Here is a 22,164-nt window from a genome sequence, read left to right as displayed (position 1 = left end):
GTCCTAAGCGGGCTCTGAATGAGAGGTGCTCAGCTGAGACCTGATTGCATCTCAATGTGTTCATCCCCATTATTTATTTTACAGCAACCTAGAGGTAAAAGCAGACTGTTTACACCTTCAGCTGTTGTCAGTCTCTCTCACAAACACATACAAACACACACACACACACATAGACACACACATACACACATACCGGTACACACACACATAGACACACACATACACACATACCGGTACACACACACAGAGACACTCACATACAGACGCACACACACACACGCACACAAGTCACTTTGTGAAGTCAACTTTCAGATAAGTATGCTCTTTTCTTCTTCTTCTTCTTCTTCTTCTTCATTTTCTCTTCCTAATCCTTCCTTGTTCTTCTACTTCTTCTTCAGACCCGTGTGGTTTTGTTGAACTGGTGCGCCTGGTTCCTGAGGATGAGGCGTCCTGGCGAGGCAAAGGTCCGCCTGGCGTGCCAGAACGCTGCCAAGCGTCGCCGTGGCAGCCTGTCCAGCCTGGAGCTCAGCGTCAGTCAGGGGTCACTGCGACATCACCCGCAGGTAACCAACGGCAACCTCCTGTATGTTGGCTTCCGGGGGATGGAGGGGTTGCACTACACCTCGCCTTCTGAACCTGAGCTCTTCTGTCCGCGGCTGGCGGGGAGCAGCGTGGGAGGGGAGGGGCCTGGAGGAAGAGGAGCAGCCGGGGGCTCCACCCTGGAGGCGGGGCTGAACATGATCCTAGAGGAGGTGAGATATATCGCCGGGCGTTTCCGCAGCCTGGACGATGCGGAGACGGTCTGCAGCGAGTGGAAGTTCGCTGCAGCGGTGATCGACCGGCTGTGTCTGGTTGCATTCTCACTCTTCACCATCCTCTGCACCATCGGCATCCTCATGTCGGCTCCCAACTTTGTGGAGGACATCTCCAAAGATTTCTTCAGCTGAGGAGGAGCAGGGGAGGTGACAGCTGACAACAGACCCAAACCAACGCTGTCTGTAGTTTCACTTCCTGTCTGTGGCTCTCAGCTCTTTCTCCTTTGAAAACATCTCATCACTATAAAACTCACTTGTGTTTAGAAAGAACTACATTGTCTAATTGTCATTGATTCTCTACGGACAAACAAATGAGTATACTATTGGTCCTTGTCTTCCTGCTATTTAAAGTGGGATCATAGTGTGATAATCATGTTCTGTTAATCATCCCCCTCCTACACAGGAATTCACAAACATGAACACAATTTCCATCCGAAAAATGAAGCGAAATAAAATAGCAATTAAGTCAAATGCAAAACGTACATAAAGGATATGAGTAAGTAATAAGTTAATAACGTCACTTATGTAGAAGAAATAGTCAAGAACATCAAACGTAGTAAGCATGTATTCCTTTGGATGAGGTGTGTACCTACAATGTGTACATGCTTTGTTTGAAAATATGAGCATACACAACAAAATGACGTAATATAGAAATGGCATGACATTTCTGCTCATCATTATTCCACGTTGTAGGATTTTTGCATGTCATGTTATGCCATGTCGTTATCATGAAATGGTCGCACTGTTGAGCTGAGCACAAACAGGACTCCAGAGCACGACTCATGAAGCAACAACAGCTTAAGTAAAAGAGTGCAGAGTTCAGGACACAGGAGAGCCTTCAGCAAGACAAACAAACAGGGGTTCAGCAAAATCAGGTCTGAGGGTTCAAAAACACTGGGTTAATGGACACGAGATAAAATGCTGGAATGCTAAGGAGGTGCAAACTGGCAACAGGAAACAGACTACAGGGTTTGGGGTTTAAAAAGAGGAAGGGCAAACGAGACACAGGTGGATCTAATCAAGGTCAAGCTGGACGAAAGCTGTGTCCCAATCCAGCAGCCGCATCCTTCAGAGACCATGAAGACCGCAAAGGCAGCACGGAGTGCTCTCCAAAATGAGACGGTCTGGTCAATCGAGGATTTATTTTGTTTTGCTATTCCCGTTGCCTAACAACCAGCTGAGATTGAGAAGAAAGAGACAAGACAAGAAATCTTCGGTCCTAAAATACACCCTCTGAAGGATGGGGTCGCAGAATCTGGACATGGAAACCGGCGGGAAACATACAGGGGCAGGAAGTGGAACACCTGAAACAAGAGGAAAGGTAACAAAATAAAACAGGATGCACAAGGACAAAATGAAAATAACAACCCCAGGTATTCTAGCGGAGATTGTCAAGCATTTATGTTCAGGCCACAAAAACTATGTTAACTATGTGTTTGTGATGTAAGTAAGTAAGTAAGTAAGTTAATTACATAAGTTACCTGTGTGATGTTGAATATGTTATGTAAGTTAAATTCATTTACATAGATTAAGTATGTAACATATAGGACGTAAGTTAAATACGTTACTTACACAAGTTGAAGGCAGAGTTCCTCATTTGGAAAAAACACAGAGACTTTGAAGACATCGCCGAACTGCAAATAGTCCCGCCCACTTCATTCAAACCTCAGTCCTGCGACGGCCACAGATGACATTTTTAAACATGTTTTATGTCAGAGCATGTATTCATTGTTATCGCCATGTTATGAGGATTTCAAGGTGTAGTAAGTACGTTACTTATGTAGATGAATTACATTTACATTCATAAGTTGCACAAGCATGTAAGTTAAGTAAATTTAATACATTACATCAATTTAGTACATTATTTATGTAGAATAACGTGATGAAAATTAAGTACTTTACTTATGTCGATCAGGTATGTTACATACGGATCATAAGTTAAGGATGTTACTTAAAGGTCCATATTATGTAAAACAGTTTTTTCTGGTCTCTACACCTATAAACTGGTCCTCCCTGAGCCTGCCAACTCCCAGAATGAGGAAAACAAGCGACTCCTGCATGGTCTCTGCAGCGCCCCCACTGGTACAATGGCGCTCCTACAGGCTGTTCAGATTCAGCTCCCGTCATTACGTAACAAAGGGAGTCATTTGCATAGGTCGAACTCCTCTGATGATAGGAGATATCCCAGAGGGGGCGTTCATCACCGGGATGAAGGTCGGTGTGTCCTGCGGTGAGACAGCAGTGAGATAGCAGTGTTTCACAATGTCGTCACTCACAGCTAGACACGCAGATTGCTCTGTTGTTGGTTGTACAAATCAATATTAAGTGCTTCTATTCTGACCCAGCCACAGAAGAACAGAAGAGACAGTGGTGGCGTTTCATTTTTAATGACAATGTGCCGGCTACGGTCCGTGTTAGCTTGTTTGTGTGTACTAACCACTTCACATCGGACTGCTTCAGTAACGAGGGTCAGTACAAAGCTGGCTTTGCCTCGACACTGACCAGTGTTTCCCCTACCATTGTACAGGCCTGGCGGCTCGCCAGGCCAAGGAGACCTGCCGCCAGGCCAAAAAAAAAATCAATATACCAAAAATAAGCCACCTATCAATTCATTCATAAATCAATAATCATTTACATTAGGAGCGCCTCCGCGCAGCACAGCAGACTTGCTCCGCAAGACGCGCGCTCCCGCTACGTTCTTCTTCCGTGTACTTGTCGCTTTCTACTTTGAAAACACGGAACGTTGACACTGTATTTTGATAAGCTGTTGCACTCTCCAGACTCGCGGTGTGAGCGGAACCGGTCCATAGGGTCCATAATATTTATTTTATTACATTACATTATTATTTATTTTTACATAATAAAAATGCCGCTGTGTGTCTCCGTCCAAAACCCGCTGCGCTCGCGCTGTCTGCTCGCACAGATCCGCTCGTGCGCACATGCGCTGATGCAGGTCGAGTGTTGTCGAGAAATATAAGCAGAGACGGCGCTCCTTAAAAATAACATCACGCCATGTGTGTGTAGTATTAGGACGTGATGACGTATGTACAACCGGCCAAAGCCCGTTTGCCCCCCCTCCCCGGGGGGGAGGATTGTTTTTGATAAGATGTGGAACTTTGAGTTAACTGCTGTTGAGTAAACCTATAACTTATATTTTACTTGATAAAATAAGACAATATATGCACTCATATGTCGTTGTAGTGTTTTACAGTATCTGTAGCTATTAATGTGATGCTCATCATTTTCCAGACATATTTTTCTGGACCCTGATCATTTCCATCAACCAGCACCTTAATAAGTCACTCTCTCCTTGTAATCTTGAATACACTCTGGTTGAACAAAAATGTTGAATGCAAATATAATAATTGCAGAATTGCAGACTGCTTGCTGTGCCACCTGACTTAATCCAACTGCACCAATACACCATCCCACGCGTCTCGTCTGTTTAGGGTTTTTTCGGTGGGTACCACCGGGCCTGAAAAAAATTCTAGGGGAAACACTGCTGACCCTCGTAAAAGGATCTGTCCCAACCATACGGGACCCAGCAACTTCACCTGAGACACATAGGCGAGCCATAGCGATACATCCACCGTAAACATTGCCGCATGCTACTGCTAGCGTAAGCATCGTCACCGTGGCTCTCCAAGTAGGCGATGACAGACGGAGCTCATTAGCATTTAAAGGTGCAGGCACAGAAACAGCCTGTTCTCAGCAGAGCTCATTTGAGCAACTTTTAGACAGCTGGGATGGGTTTGGGGCAATGCATATCGAATCCAGTGTTGTTGGACCTCTGACAGCTGTGTGAAATTGATGAAAAACAGTATAAAGTTACCTGGCGCAAGTTAAGTACCTTTCACCCCCCTGCAGCTCCGCCCCTGCTGCACAGAGCACTGTACGCCAAAGTTACCTGTCACATGTTTCTACTATATGTGATATTCGGATATTGAACAATTGAACAAATCCAGCCATTGTTATTATTTGTGCCATTTATGTCACAAAAACAACTTGTTTTTTTACTTCCCGTGTGCATGTGCATCTCGCTGATGATGTTGCCCTGTAAACATACAGTTAATATGTGCTGATGTCGTTTTTTTATAATGTACAATCTTAATAAAGAATTTGCAAGCATATTTTTCTTTTTATAGTTATTTTTCTGGCCCTTTATTCAGAGAGGACAGCTTCAGAACATTTAAATGTCAGAGTTAATGAGCAATAAATCTGCTCCATCCAGCTGTAAAGAGAATATTCTGTGAAGATCATTTTGAACATTGTGAAAATGTGCTTTTGTATCAGATGAAATATGTTCCTGCCACAGAAACTTCCCTGAGGTTTCCACTTATATCGCAGGTCCAGACACAGACAAAGCCGATTCTGTTTGAATGTTGATCTAAAAGCAACATGTATTCTTGTGTGTCATCAGGTTGTGATTTCAGCGATGAGACCTGTAGGCTACATTGATTAGTTCATGATGGTGTTTGTTCAGGTGGAGCAGTCAGCCGGGCTGTTAAACCTTCATTCACAGCCTGTGTTTTTTCTGTAAATTCATTCTGTAAATAAAGGTGTTTTATTATGATGCAGTATTGTGTTGAATTTACCTTTGATGCAACCAAAAACGACTCTGGCGGACACAGAGAAACATCTATTCTCTGTCTAGCTGGACATACCTTCAACATCACTGATTTGATTTGGACAAAATATATTTTGGAAGATGAAGGCCAGCAGGTGTCAGGGGTCATTTTTCTGTATTTGTCACAATAATTATGCCCTTAACAACCTGTAACCTTACATTCAGTTACATGTGAGTGTTGGCAGCAGGCTAGTTGATGTGTTTTTGGTATTTAGGTGTCGACAAATAAAACAATATGAAAGTAGCATTGTGATTTTTGCCCATATGAGTCTGATATGCCTCACAGCACTAACTGCCTGTAAAACTTCCCAGAATCGTGAAAATCAATGGATTTGTCATACGTTTGCAGTGTTACTGGTTAACCCTGATATTTTTACCCTAACTTCAACCATGCCTAAACCTAACCTAACCTACCAAGGCAACGAGTACTAGCCATGAGAGGCACATTAGGAAACGTCATGCAAGAATAATATAAATGTTTACGTCCTAACTGATGGGGTCGGAAGTAAAAATACGCAGCCTCTGTTCAGAGTGAAAGTATTCATACGTTGCCTGTATACTATATAAGGATATCGTGTTGCATTGCTAGTAACCAGACCATTGGTCATGGATAACAGAATCTCAGTGGGATGCTGAGGCACGAGTAGATTCTGCCTACTAAACAGTATTGTCTTTTCTTCCAGGTGCATAATGCAAGAATGGGAGCATTTCGATTGCCTCTCGGTGGCTCTCAACATTGCGTCGGCTGAGCCGGCAGCTCGTAGCTAATGATGCTAACAGTCCAAAATACGACAACCGTGCTGACAGAGCTAACAATGCTACTTGAGGGGAATTGTAGAGTTGGCGCTATGCTTCCATGACGATGCCTGAGCCGGTGGTTCATAGCTAATGATGCTAACAGTCCAAACTATGACAACCGTGCTGACAAAGCTAACAATGCTACTTGAGGGGAATTGTAGAGTTGGCGCTATGTTTCCATGACGATGCCTGAGCCGGTGGTTCATAGCTAATGATGCTAACAGTCCAAACTACGACAACCGTGCTGACAGAGCTAACAATGCTACTTGAGGGGAATTGTAGAGTTGGCGCTACGCTTCTATGATGTCGGCTGAGCCGGCGGTTCATAGCTAATGATAACTGTGCTAACAGTATAAGCTATGACAACAGTGCCAACATAGCTTACAATGTTTACGCTTCCTTTGGATTGGGCGGCCTTATCAGCTGTAACTGGCATATGAGCACAGTACAGAGTGGCGTTCATTGACATGGACTCAAAGACATGGGGCCAGCCAGCTGTGTGAACAAAGCATGGAGAAGCTCTGATAACAATACACACAGAGGGCAAGTACAGGTAGATATTACTACACTGGGACTGCAGGTATCTGGTTCAAGAATTTCTTTCCGTGCGCTGCTCATTGTTCACAGTCAGATCAACACATTGAGATGTGAGACGACATGTACGAAGTTTCACAAGTAAACAGTAGCTCATATTAAACCAATAAAATCCTCGTCCCGGATTGCATTTCAGCCAAAGCGTTCCGCTTCTCTTGCTCTCCACACGGATTGTTTGCCTGCATTCAACCACAGCATGCTCAAACACAATTGGTCAATACTGCTCAGACTACGAGCGGAAACTAGAACGCTTGCAATGCCAAAATCTTGTCCTTGAACGCAGAATCTGTTTAAAGAGATTAAACCGTGACAAGCTCCGAATCCACCAAAACCAGCCGGAAAGTGACGGAAATCTGAAAACGATTGCATGAGGGTCTAGATAGTTGTGTGAGCTGGTCAGTCTGAAATAACAGCGTGAAGTTTAAAGAGCGCATCTTTCATATCAGCTGATGGAGCTCCTCACACACAGACACTCGGAGGTATGTTTGTGTTTGAGGAGTCAAACCTGGATTAAGACTTGGCGACGAGACACTTGAAGAGACAGACAGAGAAGCAGAGCTGCAGCAGATGTTTGGAGACCGTACGAGACTGATAATGAGCAGCAGAGAGCTGATTGGCTGACCGAATGACGCTGCCTGTCGGTGTGAATAGAGAGCCATTCTCCAGATTGTTCTCTGGGGAAACTCGTTTCCTCTCCTCTTTTATTGCGCACCACTTCTAATTTGGCCGCTGCGGAGGCTGAGCCGAGGCCGAATGAGTCCGCTGTCATTCAGCCAACGATCAGCAGCTCCTCCAGGAAAAGGGGAAAAAAATGAAATGTCCACCCATTTTAAAGGAGACAATCAGTGAGGATTTTACTGCTCCGGTGCTCAGACAGACAGGGACGTAAAGTATCTGCTGGGTTTCACCAGCTGCTGTCTTTTTGGTTTGAAGCAGATTACATGACAACCCGGAGACATTCGATAATTAAAAAACTGTGAAAGCATCCAGTGTACGGTGAGAGAGAGCTTTAACGCAGCAAATAAAAACCTTTAATGAGCACTTAAGGTAATTTTAACAAGACCAAAGCTCTGCTAGAGGCCATAATATTCATTACATCAACAGTATAAAAATGTAACAACATACAAAACAAATAATAAATAAATCATTCTTTTTCTAGAGCTTTCAACCACATCTCATAGTCTTCCTCAGGGAGTTAGCACAGATGTAATTGTGAACAATGTGTGTGTCGTCGGTCATGTGATGTGATGTAATAGGAAAACTTTGTACGTTCAAAGATACAAGAGCGTATTAATGCTTAAAATATGAGAATATATATTCAAGTTGGAAATGTTCAAGAAAAAAAAACACAAATTAACGAGAAAAAATGTTAATATTCTCTGAGATTATAGTGTAAATTTGTGAGGAAAAACTCACAAATTGTGCAAAAGCATGGTAATGCCAGCTGAGCAAGGTGAAGGTCATAAAAGATACATATCCATTTTCCTTGAATGTTGTTTATGTTATTTCATGAAGATAATACTGACATCAGGCTTTTTCTCAAGTTAGGCCTGTTGCTATGTTGTATTGTGTTATATGTTGTATTTTATAGGTCATCCTAAAGATTGCTGTTGCCAACGTCCTCTCTGACTGAGCCAGTCCTGATGTCCCCCTAAAGCCTTCAGTCCTGAACCCTCAGGGACTGAACTGACTCACCTGGTGAATGGTGGAGTGTGAGAGCCTGAAGGGCACTTTGCAGTGACATATCCCTTTACTTTGAGGCAACGAACACATGGTATCTATTGTGGGGATTTATTTTCCTGCCTGATTTGAACATCTCACCAGAAGAGAGGTAATTGTCAAATACAATGTATTGAGCCTTGTTTTGTTTTTGTTTTTTTGTCAAAACAGCTTAATTAAGAAACATTAAAAATGAATGATTGATGAATAAACCAGGTGTGAAATTTTACGTTTCATCTTAAACCCTTAATGTTTTTGTCCTTTTGTTTGTGTTTGTTTATGACCATGAATAAATACTAATATAATCAACATATTTTGCACCCAGCAGCTGGCCTTACTGCAGTGTTTAGTGGTGACTTCTGTAGTGGATGACCTGGTTACTGTACATTTTCCATTCTAGTCTTAGAGAATTTGTTTGCTCTGACCATTCATTTTTTTTGTATATATATATATATATATATACAGTATCAGTCCTCCAGCGCCCGCTGCTCCCGTGGCAAAAGCGAAGTAGATACACAACTAAATAAAATTCATCATGTTTTTGTCATGTCTGTGTTTTGTCATGTTCTGTTTCCTTGGTTTTGATTTCCTGTTTTATTTTGTCCTCAGTGTGATTTCCTGTCTCGTACTTCCTGGTCCTTGTCGTTTCCGCTGTCTTGACTCCCCCTCCCTCTCGTGTTGATTACCATGCCTGCCCTGATGTGTTTCACCTGTCCCTCGTCAGCTCCCTGCCTCCCTGTGTGTATATAGTCTGTGTGTTTCCCCTGTCTCGTCGTCGGATCATTGTTGAATGTAGTTGGTCCTCTGTCACTGTCATGCACCACGTCATGTCCCTGGATTTGTCTTTTTACCTGCGTCCTGCCTTCCGTGTCCCTTCGTGTTTGGTTCCTGTTTGTGTTTCTTTGATAGTCCTTTTTGCCCTCGTGGTTCCTTGGTTTGATACTTTGTTTTTTGTCTTAGTTTTTGGTTTATTATTGAAATAAAAATCCCTTTTTACCTGCATTTGGGTCCTCACCTCCCTTTTTCAAGTCCACGCCTGCTCCCAAGCCCGCAAACCTTGACAGTTTTTTTCTCTATTGTTTGCTCAGTTGGAAAAGGAAAAGGCAAAAATTATCCGGTGTTGTGCCAGTGTAGGTATCCCCGACAGAAATCGTTTCCCCTGGCTGCGGGAGCTACTGCCTCTGTCTATTTTGAGGGGGGGATACAAATTCTGGCAGACAGGTAAACGTCTGAAATAATCTGTTTCCCCCCCATAACTTTGTGTATAAGAGAAGAAACTTGCTCATAATCACAGAGGTTATAGAGTAGTATCTAAAGAACACACAAAATAAATCATTTGATGCTCAGACTTCATCTGTCTACTATAGTACATTTCGAGTGAAGTAGCTTAAATAGACGTAATTGAAGCCAGAAAACAATCACAGTGGTCTTGATTTTGGATATTGACGTATATTTAGTTCGACAAATTCCATACCAGGACTTGAATTACAGCGTGTTATATGTCAAATCACATGAGGAAATGATTACCTTCGTTTTGCCGTTCAGTACTAGTACGACGTTACCACGTACAAAAGAATAAAATCATAACGCTGTTGCTCCGCCTTCAGGCTTCCGCCTGAATGAATGCGCGCTCCCGCAGCCAGGGGAAACTATTTCTGTCGGGGATACCTACACTGGCACAGCACCCGGCACTGCCTGTTTAACAAAGTTTGGGCTTTGCTGCTTTAAAACGTACCAAACAGTCAATCAGATGAGGAAGGCAGTGAGATGAATTCGGCATTTCATTCAACAACTTTCAGGCTCGAGACTTCAGCATGTTGTGTTTCATTGACGACTTCCCAGATGAATTCCTGTCTCATAATCTCATAACTGGGTTTTGTTTACGACTGTATTGACGTATTTTATAATCTCGCGATAAAAGTTTCTGTTGGAACTACTTTCTACCAGAGAAATAAATCAATATGCATTATAATTGGATGTGGCTGTTCCATGGGAGTTTTTGCAATATAGATGTCCGATGCTTTGAGTGCCTCTCACCTTCCTCGTTGAAGTTTCTCCAAACTATCTGCAGGCTCTCAGGACCACCAAGGTGAGTATGAACTGTTTAATAAGAGAAACCGTACAGCTGTGGATGTGGACTGTTTTCACCTCTGTGAGGTGTTTCTTACAGTAAAGCTTTGCTCTGAACTTCAAGAACAGCCTGGTGCTGCCCTCTAGTGAGGAGTCGAGTCAGTGCAGGCATGCTGCTTTAACCACTGTCAGGGATATGTTACATGAGAGTGTAGAATGTCTGCAATTATTTATTATTATTTGTCAAACAATTATACAATTATAAAAGATAGAAATATAAACAAAATATTTTTAAATAACTTGCAGGCTGGGCGCTTCATGATTCTGATGATAAAGTCTGAGAAAAGTTTTCAGAAGAGGTTTTGTTTTGTGTACTTTTTATAGCCAGATATTATTCTTGATTACAACATTTTACTAGACATATATGTTTCCTTTCCTTTTTTAATGCACTGATGTACAGAATTGATTTACTAATCCATATATTTGCTCAAATGAGTTCAATGATCTTGTTATCTTAAGCGATAACAAGGACAAAAACAGGAATGTTTTTTCTGAAATTATATTGATTTTTTTGACATCCGTGAGACTAAATTGTCTAGATAGGCTAACAATAAGAGGAACTTAATTTTGGGGGGGAAATCTTACACAAACAATATTAAAGTTAGTAACTATTAGTTATGGTAAAGTTCATTGATACCAGGTTTTCTTTTTCAAAATATAAAAGGGTTTATCTTTAATTATTGAAGTTACTCTTATGAATATGTGATGTTATAAGGTGATTTGGTGTCTGGTTTGTCTGTAAACCCAAACCCAATTCATTTTATGGAATAGGATTATTAATAAAAGTACAAACGTGAGAACAATAAGTAGAAAATAGTTTCTCCATGTACAGCTGTGTTGCAACCATTAAGTTGCATAAAACCATCGCACCTCTATAGTGAAGTCATGTGACTCACACATCAGTTCTCCATGAAATGATTATCTGGGGGTTGGGTTATGTCAGCTATTATATAATTATATTATACAAAATGTTTGATCTTGCACAGTAATTCATTGTTAAGAAAATAAAAGAACAAGAAAATTCATGATTAAAAGTTTATTTTGATAAAACAAAATCTTTTCCCAGATATGAGCAAATGAACGTTCCTGAGCCGTGACTGAACAGCTTATGTGTTACGCTGACAGGTGTGTCGGGTTGCACCTTCTCACCTGTCTCTCTGTCTGGATGTTTGTGAGACTGCAGGTGTCAGGATGGGCAGCGGAGCGTCTGTCACTGAAGGATCCCGGCCAGAGAGACTGGAACCCGGGAGGGCTGGACCTGAACCCGACCGGCCCCCCACACCTGTAGGACATAGCGACGCCACCCTGCAGGTAAACGTTCATTCTGCCCGTTTTTTTGTTTGTTTGTTTTTTGTCATATAACTCCTCCCACATGTTTCAACATAAAAACATTCAGATAAAAAGGAAATGTGTGGTATTATTTTTCTCATTCATACCTTTCATACTTTCCTTTAATATTCCACGTTTTCCGTGAAGTCCCAGATATGGTAAATAAATGTCCTCCAAGCAATAAAAAGGAGGCTGAACTAACTACATAATGACAAGAAAACTACTTAATGCTTGTTTTCTGAATGGAGTTTGGATTTACCATAGCTAGGACTATGCTAACATTGTAGCTACCCCATCAACACATCATGTCGACACATTTATTTATTTACCAGAATTCAGAAATTGCTTTTTCATTCAATACGCAGCTTGATGGAAAACAGTATGGAGGACATGAACTCTGGGATCGTCCTGTAGATAAGCGATGTAATACGGCTGAGGATGGGCTTCTCCTCCTCTAACATGTTGGGTTTTCAGGCAGACGAGGAGGCGGTGGATCCTGAAAGTCACTCTGTGGAGATCCAGTCCTTAAAGAGTGAAGAGAGCGACGCGCACACAAACCAGGAAGAAGAAGGAACGACTCAAAGTGTCCAGAGTCCTGCCATTACCGTGAGAGCCTTTTAAAATATTCAATCAAACATCCATTATGTATGTCATAATATCATCACATGACTGGTTACATCACTATCAATTACAGCCGTCATGTAAGTATCTCACCCAAAATGAATATATGATATAATATTGATATGCAAATGCATATCAATATTCTATTTAATACAGATTTACAAAATACAGAAACGTTTTTTTCAATATGAATCACAATATAAAAACTACAGTATATCAAAGTGGTCACAAATAAGTCAAACTTTTGAAGAATTTAAATATGCGAGCACATATTTGATATAGGCTATCTCAGCCTTTGTTGCAAGTAATACGCAATTATTGATATATGATATGATTCAGGTAAAATATGAATGAAAACAGCTGCATACACAGTATGTGTGAAAATATAACTAAAAATAAATAAATACAGAAAAGATAATTGGACTTATAAATAAACAAAACTCTTCAACAGTAGCAGTTAGAGTGAATATTTAAGGCTTTAACATTTGAGGCTGGTCAGTTGCTAAGCAACATGCAGCAACATATTAGCTGTTGACTGAGGATGTTTAATGGCTACATGAAAAGGAACACTTTCATATTACAATTAATTAATTGTCTGGTGAAGCTGGACAAAACACACTGTAAGTTCAAAGATGAAGTTCCAACCTTTCTGTGTAATGCCACATTTCTTATGAAAGCATCTTTTGTGTCAGCTTTCTAAAAACTTGGATATTAGCCTACTTGATCATCATGTCTACCGCTGTATTTTATATTCAATAAAGCTTTTAAAAATTACCACAATGCCTGAAAATGTGAGAAAGTTCAAATGTTTGAAGGCAAATATGAATTGATTCTAACCCTGCCTCTGGTGACAGGAAACTGTGGCAGAAGGTGAACAAGTGTCTCTGGATTTTGAAACGTTCCTCCACAACAACGGGACACTGTACAGCTGCTTCAACCATCATGGAAACAGAGTTTATGTCGATGAGTCGCAGGTAGGAGCAGAATCCTCCGGGTCTGAAAAACTTGCATTCTCTCTGCTGGCCATCGGAGGGCGACTCCTCTGGTGGTAAAAAAGAGAAGTCTGATTGCTTGGAAGTGTATGAGAAAATTAACCTAATTCTCACTTGATTTATCACTTCAGTAAAGATTGTAAACATGAGTTTATGGTCTCACTATCTCTAGTTTCAAGTCTTCTTCAATCTAGCATGACGTTCATTTTGTCAGTTATGGTCCATTTAGGGTCAAATACTGTAGACCATAAAGCGCTGATACTCTAGGGCGTGGCTATCTTGTGATTGACAGGTTGCTATATGGTCTGGGAGTTGTCTGGGTTTTTGTCTTAGAACATTAACTGTGTTCTCACTTCAGAAAAATTAGTTGAACCATTTTGCCTCCCTTAAAAATGTCTTAATCCATTTTTCGTTGTACTGAGCTCCCAAAAAGTTGTACTATTTTGGGAGTTAAAACCCAAGATTGTGACGGCCAAAAACCAAGAGGGCATTGTTCAAAAACCGAGATGGCATGATCAAAAACCAAGATGGCATGATCAAAAACCAAGATGGTCACAACCAAAAAACCAAGATGATGTTCATTTTCGTGGTCATTGGAAGAAAACACCAACATTTGGGAAGTTTTCTCCTGATCCAGACTTTTATTTCATACTCTGATTTTGTGACATTCATATTAATATATACTGTATATTGATAACATTATCCGATGGCCTGTCTGTTTACGAAACAAACAACAAATGGCCCATAATAATAATTGGTGAATGTATATTTCCTTCTTCCTCTGTTATTTTTTACTCTTTCTTGAAGAGTCCATAAAGTTCACATGATTTAACCCAACATAATAGGACATCTTAAATGTTTGATTTCTAGTAGTAACAGATGTGGATCTCATCATAACAGGCTTTAAAAAATGTATCCCATAACTTTTGTTATTAAGTGAGTTTCACATGATAACAATGTAATTAAGTCATCATCTTGAGATAATGTGCCTCAGAATGTATCACCACCACCTCTGCCTCCTGTTTTGGTTCATAAATATTTCCCTCCATATGCACCTCCAGATACTGATCATTGTTTAGCGTATAAGGGTCCAAATTCATGTTATCCATCTTTGTAAAATCAGAATAAAACAAAGGTTGACAAGAAAGGATCCAAATAGGAAATTTCGAGTTTTATTTTGGTTGTTTGATGTTGACTGATGAAGCTCAGTTCCTCCATGGGTGGTTCCTGCTTGAAGTCTGGTTCATGAGTCTCATCTCTCTGTTCACCAGAACCTGCAGCCCTTTCCAACGGAGTGGTACAGTCAAGGACACTTCATCACCCCGAACAAGGTCTGTTATAATAAGTGTCACCAATGAAATACATTTTCATTACAAATTACAAATTCAGCTGCAGTGTGAAGAATCTGTATTTTGCCCCTCAGGACTCCGGTCAGGTGCAGACTCTGGCTAGCAGCCAGCCGGCAGTCAGAGACGACGATGATCGCACCGGCAGCATCTACATCCAAGGCAAGGGAACCGTCATGACCTACATGTTTGAGGTGAGACAGGAGTTGGTGCAAAATATCCAAAATATAGATCTACTTTTAGTTTTATAATGTGCAGTTGATCTGCAGGAGAGGGTGAACGTCTGCAGGTTCTGGGATCCTCAGTCGGGGGTCTGGCTGCTGCTGCCGCTGCAGTGGGAGGTAAACGTGGAGTTCGTCAAAGCCCGAGTCCAAAGAGTCATGGTAAGTAGGATGGTTTCCTCTACGTTTCTCTCACTTTTCAGTGCCTGAATTTGTGACTGTAAAGCAGAAGGTGTATTATTGTGTTCCAGTCCACCCTGCCAGGTCTGGTGGACCAGAAGGAGATCACTGCAGCACTCAGACAGTGTAACTACGACCCCGAAGAGGTCATCTCTGTCTACCTCGCCATGTTTGGAGAAATCCTCCTGCAGGCCTCTCCGAGCGGAGATCACAACTACACCGACCTCAACTCCTTCAGGTCTTTGTGAAAATGTGTCTCTTGAAGAGAAACTAAACCCCAGAACGTTGCCTGAAATGCGTATAGCCTGGCAATTTGTTGAAGCATTACATTGTTCTATTTTACCCATTTAGGGGCTGACTAGTTACCAACTGGCTAGCATGCTAATTTCTTGCTGATTTCATGCAGTTACAGAACATAAAGTTGCTGGGCTTGGTCTACATTACTTTTCACAAATGGTAATTGCTAGCATGCTGGCTATTGTTATGATTATAGTTTGGTAAGTGTTGTAAAGATCTGTCATAGTGACAAAATATAGTTTATAAACTGTATTTAAGTTTGCATGCAAGGCCGGGATATGTGTATGCTAGTGGTTAGCATTAGCAATTAGCATAAACGTTGAACAGGCTTTCACAGGCTGGAAGGCACAGAACTGCTCTTCACTAATAATTCAATTCAATTTTATTTATAGTGTCATATCACAACAGAAGTCATCTCAGGACACTTAACACATTGAGCAGGACTAGAATACGCTCATGATTTCCAAAGTTAATACATTTTCAAAGTCCCAACATCACCCAGGGGCAAGCGTTACAGCGACAGTGGCGAGAAAAAACTGCCTTAATAGGTTTTTAGGCAGAAATCTGGTGCAGCCCAGGCCCTTTGGTTCCAACTGCATTTGGTGTCGGTGGTAGTACAGTAGTAGTAGCATTAACAGTAGGGCTAGTATTAACAGATGCAATAGTATGAACAGTAGTAGTCCATGGCAGCAGGCATAGCCATGCCAAGATGGATCCATCCCAACCATGACCAAAAAGCAGTCACACAGCAGCAGGTGGAGCTAGAATATGGTGCATGTCTGTATCAGCAGAGCCCTCCTGGAGCGGGACAGGGTGATCGAGGACCTGAGGCAGAAACTGCAGACCAAAGAGAAGGAAGCAGACAATCTTTTCCAGAGGAACAGCTACCTGGCGAGGGAAGTACACTACCTGAGTGAAGTCGTCCAGCACCTGAACCAGAATTTGGCCGAGCTTGAGGCTGACCAGCAGGAGGCACGAGAGAAGATCCGATCCCTCCTGAACCGACGGGCTCTTGCATTGCCGGCCACCAAAACGGTAACCAAGTCCGCCATTGAGCCTGACCAACTTTGCCAGCTGAGCCGGCTGACCCGCGAGCTCAACGTCTCCAACAAGCACCTTCAATCCACAGTCCGTCAGGCGCTGACCGACATGAAGAACCAGCTGGAGCAGCTGAAGGGCGCTGTGGGGAAGTTGGACCAGGTGGAGCAGGAGGCAGTCGGAGAGGTGGAAGAGCTGCGATCCCTCTACAGGAAGGAGGCGGTGGAGAGGAAGAGCCTGTACAACAAACTTCTGGAGCTGCAGGGAAACATCCGGGTGTTCTGTCGCTGCAGGAAGAGCTCAGCCTCCAGCTCCTGTCTGGAGAAGACTGACGACCAGGAGGTGGTGATCGTCCAGAAGGGAAGCAGGAAGAAGTTCCAGTTCGACAAAGTCTACCCTCAGAGCAGCACACAGGTAACCACCCACCACCCACCCACCAACACACACACACACACACACACACACACACACATCCCCCTTCTACGATAAATATTGATAGCTTCATCATCAGATCAACATTTTAATGCGTCCACTATTTTGATTTATGAACAACTACCCACAGAACTAAAGAGATTGCCATCAGCCTCAGCTGGTCTTCTAATGTTAGCATGCTAACACGCTAAACTATCATGATATATTATAGAGGCGAGCATTGTATGGTGATATTTTGCATGTCAATATTACAGATGTTGACAAATTGCTAAAAAGGTAATCAATCAATTAAAATTGCAATATGATTGTATTATGACTTAAAGTATCGTGAACATATCATGGGTACTCTGATGATTTCCAGCACTAGTAAACATTATACCTGTTAAAATATGTGAGCATTCATTGTGCACATGTTAGCATGCTGATGCTAGCTTTTCAACCCTCAAAATTTCCAAATTACGTTGTGAAATGTAAGGTCATTTTCTCATGGACTTCCATGCAATCTGACTTCTTTTCACAACCAGAGGAGTTGTGATGGATAGTAGGGAATGTTAGTTTAAGGCACTTTTCAGAACAGGAGGTTGCTGCCTCATTCAAACATATCACCCTGTACTAGTTTCATCATTATGCACTTGAGATTGAAACACAGCGGAGTATATCATTGAATGAGGTGAACAAGGTGTCTGAGTTAAATAACACAAAGTTTACAGACTGCACACTGTTAAATACTGGAGGGATGTTGTTAATGTGACCACAGGGAAGGCCAGCACTTAGCCTTAACGAGCTGTTGGCATTAACAAGCTGCAGATCTTAACGAGCTCTGGGCCTTCAGAGAGCAGCTGTCGTCCATGTATTAAAACAGATCATTTTCCTAATTTTTATGGTTAACACTTTTAAAGAAATGACACTCTCATATGCTTAATTTAAATATTATTTAAAAGGATAAGGACAGTCTCTTGCGAGGGAAATTCTATCAGGATAGGTCAGAAAAGGCTGAACAATCTTAAATACACTGTGAAGATTACAACAAGACCACCTGCATTAGCCCTTCTCGTTTGCTTCTCCTTATGTAAGACTTTAGAAGCATCAAGCAGTGACTTCCACCTTTATCTCCTCCTCCTCATTTCTTTCTTCAGGAGGAGGTGTTTGCAGGGACTCTGCCGGTGATAACTTCCTGTGTGGATGGATATAATGTCTGCATACTGGCTTACGGACAAACGGGTTCAGGGAAGACGTACACCATGATGGGCAGCAAGGAAAACCCCGGGGTCAACATCAGGTCAGAGCTGCTTTGGATGAGGGCCAACAAACTGTGACAGATAAGTTTGACGGATGACTTAAACTAAATTAGCTATTAAACACCAAAAATTTATTGATTTAGGTCCAAACCTTGACATTTAACCCTCCTAATGTCACACCAAGTGCAAAAGCACATTTTTTGCGGGGGTTGTGCATGCAAAGTGAATGCAGAAGATGTGAATGATGGGCCTGATCCATCAGTGCATCACCTTGATTTTGGTTTGGCTGGTTGGTTTCCTGGCATATCTGGGACTTAACAACATGTAAAAAGCTGCAATAGTGATAATACCACTGAGAATTGATAAAAAATTATTTAAAAATTCCTCAAAAATATCACAATGAGACACCAAGACCTTGAAGAACACCATAGAAGAAATCCAGCTGTGATATCGTTTCTAAAACCTTCAACATTTTGTGATTAGATGGCGAGCACTTCTGTTCTCTAAAGTCAAGGTCACTACAAGTCAACTTGTACAGTGAACTTCAATGAAGTGGTTACCATGGAGACAAACATCATCACGTGAAGGAAACTGGACTCATTGGATCCACAAGAGTCTCGGCTTTCCAGTCAGACCCACTTCATGTAATTCAAGACCTTTTAGGGAGTGTCCTTTTTAAAGACATGCCCAACATTGCATGGGATTAGCATGAAGGGGACATATCTTTAAATGGGGGACTCATGGGTATCCATAGAACCAGTTTAATTAATTTATCTTGAGGTCAGAGGTCAAGCCTAACCTTCACTTATCATTCCTATACCTAACATGACACGGTTGGTCTCAATTGATTCCTGAGGTTATAGTTTCATAGACACCAGTAGCTTCTCCGCTCTAGCCTTAAGACTGAGCCTGCTACAACCTCTTAAAGACAGCGTGGCTTCCCTTGAGAAGTTCAGTGTGTTTTTACAGGATCAAATTTGGAAGCTTCTATCCACCAAGCACATGTGAAACGCCCCTCCAACACAGTTCGTTATCGCCCTGCGTGGAACAATGAACTGCTGCCTGGGGCCAAATGAGACTAATTGCATCTCATTATGTGACCTGATGGTGGTTCATCAATACGTGATGAGGCGAAGTGAGTCGGTTTACACACAGAGAGGTTGAGTTTCCCATCAACACAAACGAACACGAAGCTCTGCTCAGCAGCGTAACATGTGGTAACGTGTGTCTGTCTTCCTCAGGTCCATACGAGAACTTCTACGCATCTGCAGGGAGAAAGAGAAGGTCTCCCACTCTCTGAAGGTTGGACTTCATTTAGTTTAAAATGGTTTTTCATGTTACACCCAAACAGGTCACTTTTCAGTTCTTATTCCCATTTTAACTTGCTCACTGTTTACTCTCCAGCTCTACTAACAGTAAACTAGCAAATACTTTGCAGTCAATTTGCGTCAGTTTGCTTCTTTGCATTGATTTTGTGTGAACACAGTTGTTCCTTGTCTGCCCTGAACGCCACATAGACTTCCCTCCACCTCCCCTTTTCCAGTCAGTGCCACCTGCAACACAAAACAACCAGATTTGAGATATAACACTCCCCTACACTGACAGTGAGGTTGAAAAGGTTGTTTTTGATTGACCTTGATGACTTTGAAATCATTGCTTTGTGTAACTTATAAATGTCTTTCTATGCCCTCAAATGTAGAAAATAAATAATACTTACATTACTTACATTACATTACATTACATGTAATACTAATTACATGAAATGCATTTTCCCTTAACCCAACAAAACATGCTCATTTTCAGATTTCAATGTTGGAGATTTACAATGACAGTCTGAACGACCTTTTGACCAAAAGCCCCGGCGCCACTCTGGACCTCAGAGTCCAGGGTAAGTCTGTGTCTGTCCCGGGACTGACCCAGATCCAGGTCCAGACTGAGGCGGACATCCTCAACGCCATGGAGACGGGTGAGAAAAACCGAAAGATCGCCTCGACCAAGATGAACATTCAGAGGTGATGCTCCAATGGTGACATAGTGAGAGGTATTACTATATACTGATGCAATTAGGAATTCATTATTAATTGTCTTCTTCCTCCTCAGCTCTCGCTCTCACCTGGTGGTGGCGCTGCAGGTGGAGGGCACAGATGAGGTGTCAGGACTGACATCTCGCGGCACGCTCACCTTATGTGATCTTGCTGGATCTGAACGGATCTCCAAGACTGAAGCAGAGGGCCAGAGGCTGGTGGAGGCAGCGGCCATCAATAAATCCCTGACGGCGTTGGGACAGGTGGGGGGGCTCGGATCGAATGTTTACGTTGATGTTGTCGAAAGTTTACACTCCAGCCAACGTGACTGCTTTACATTTTGTATTCATCCTAACAAAGAAGTAGCTAAACAGCCAAAGAGGTTTATATGGGAATAAATAATAGAATATATAATAGAATAAAGTCTGACTGTACAGTTTTCCTTCTAATATTAAAAATTGGTGAGGAAAGTGATGTTTTACATTATGTCTGTTAGCTTTAGCATCTTTTAGCATGAGCTTTTAAAAGACAAGTCAGATAGAATCAGACTTTTCAACCAACTCATGGAGGCACCGTTAGCTCAGTTAGCTCCGTTAGCTCAGTTTCACTGTTCATCATTGTGAACTGCAGACTGGGACAGAAAGGTTGACAGGCAATTTCATCAAAATGACTGAGGTCAAAGGTCACTGTTGTCTGTCCTTCAGGTGTTCAGTGCTCTGAAGTGTAACGCCCTCCACATCCCGTTCAGAAACTCCAAACTCACCCACCTCCTGCAGCCCTGCCTCAGTGGAGACGCCAAGGTAACCCTGCAGCTCATTTGTACTTTTTCTGTCAGAGAGGGGAAGTCCCGCCCCTTCTGGAGTCAGTCAGGAATTTATTTTGTAGAAAATATCAACGGTAGTAAATGGCGAGACAAATACATTTTGCGTCACTTTAAACAGCATCACAAAGTATCTGTCTCTCCCCATTGACTGCTGTATGTTATTTACAAAAGAAGGTTGATATGATCTAAAAAAAACTAAAAAAAACTATGTCAACAGAAGGCAATAGCCATTAATAGTATGATTTGGTTCCAATGAGAAAATGTGCCATTGTCACAATTTTTCAGCTTTATTTGAAACCATTATTGCAACATTTCTGACCCTGTAGAAACCATATGAACAGAAATATAGACTAAATAATAAGGTGTTTTGTTACTAGCTGTACTAGCCATACAGCTCAACGCAACTGATTATAACCATATTAATATTATGGCTGTACTGAATGCAATTATTTTAGATACCGACTTTAGACACAATTAATAGGCAAAAATGATTCTGTACAGCCTTAAATACTACACTTACGTATTAACACCGACCTACATTACATTCACACAAACCTTTGACCTTTGCACTACTTTGACACCCGTTTTCACCCAGTGAGATATCCGTACAGTCTGTGTAATATAATCTGAATATGGCATTCAAAGAACAAGTATTCAGTTAGTTATTGTATTTGTTTTATTTTTAAATTAAATTCTGTATAGGGTTTGGATTATTAAATGTGTACTAGTCATATTCCATAATCTGCCGTGTCCTCTGGTTTCAGTGCTGCGTGTTCGTCAACGTGAGTCCGGAGGTCAAGGACGAGGCGGAGACGCTGAGCACGCTGCAGTTTGGCTCCACCATACGGCAGGTCGCACTCGGAAAAGCAACGCAGAACATGGTGCCGGCTAGAAACAACAAGACCGTCAAGTAGACAAGACAACATGTATTCAACGGAAG

General features: G+C 41.9%; 1 protein-coding gene across 3 annotated transcripts in view; it reads left to right on the top strand.

The window, feature by feature from the left end:
• The window catches only part of LOC311019151 (neuronal acetylcholine receptor subunit alpha-7), a 65,090-nt gene extending 42,951 nt beyond the window's left edge, over positions 1-22,139 (top strand). The window contains exons 2-15 of one of the 3 annotated variants that reach the window (XM_084018398.1): positions 11,867-11,994; positions 12,487-12,618; positions 13,488-13,607; positions 14,897-14,956; positions 15,049-15,165; positions 15,241-15,354; positions 15,444-15,610; positions 16,461-17,121; positions 18,276-18,418; positions 19,619-19,679; positions 20,181-20,389; positions 20,478-20,664; positions 21,106-21,201; positions 21,989-22,139. In XM_084018398.1, the coding sequence (XP_083874524.1) occupies positions 11,875-11,994; positions 12,487-12,618; positions 13,488-13,607; positions 14,897-14,956; positions 15,049-15,165; positions 15,241-15,354; positions 15,444-15,610; positions 16,461-17,121; positions 18,276-18,418; positions 19,619-19,679; positions 20,181-20,389; positions 20,478-20,664; positions 21,106-21,201; positions 21,989-22,138 (2,337 nt within the window). In that variant the 5' untranslated portion in view covers positions 11,867-11,874 and the 3' untranslated portion in view covers position 22,139. Of the gene's footprint in view, positions 1-398; positions 1,224-11,866; positions 11,995-12,486; positions 12,619-13,487; positions 13,608-14,896; positions 14,957-15,048; positions 15,166-15,240; positions 15,355-15,443; positions 15,611-16,460; positions 17,122-18,275; positions 18,419-19,618; positions 19,680-20,180; positions 20,390-20,477; positions 20,665-21,105; positions 21,202-21,988 lie in introns of those variants that run through there. The other 2 variants (XM_084018400.1, XM_084018399.1) reach the window with 2 other exon arrangements.
• The last annotated feature ends 25 nt before the right edge of the window (positions 22,140-22,164 follow it).

This window comes from Eutrigla gurnardus (genome assembly GCF_963514095.1).
Source record: "Eutrigla gurnardus genome assembly, chromosome: 9".
NCBI classification, from domain to species: Eukaryota; Metazoa; Chordata; class Actinopteri; order Perciformes; family Triglidae; genus Eutrigla; species Eutrigla gurnardus.
This window is presented reverse-complemented; position numbering and strand designations above follow the sequence as displayed.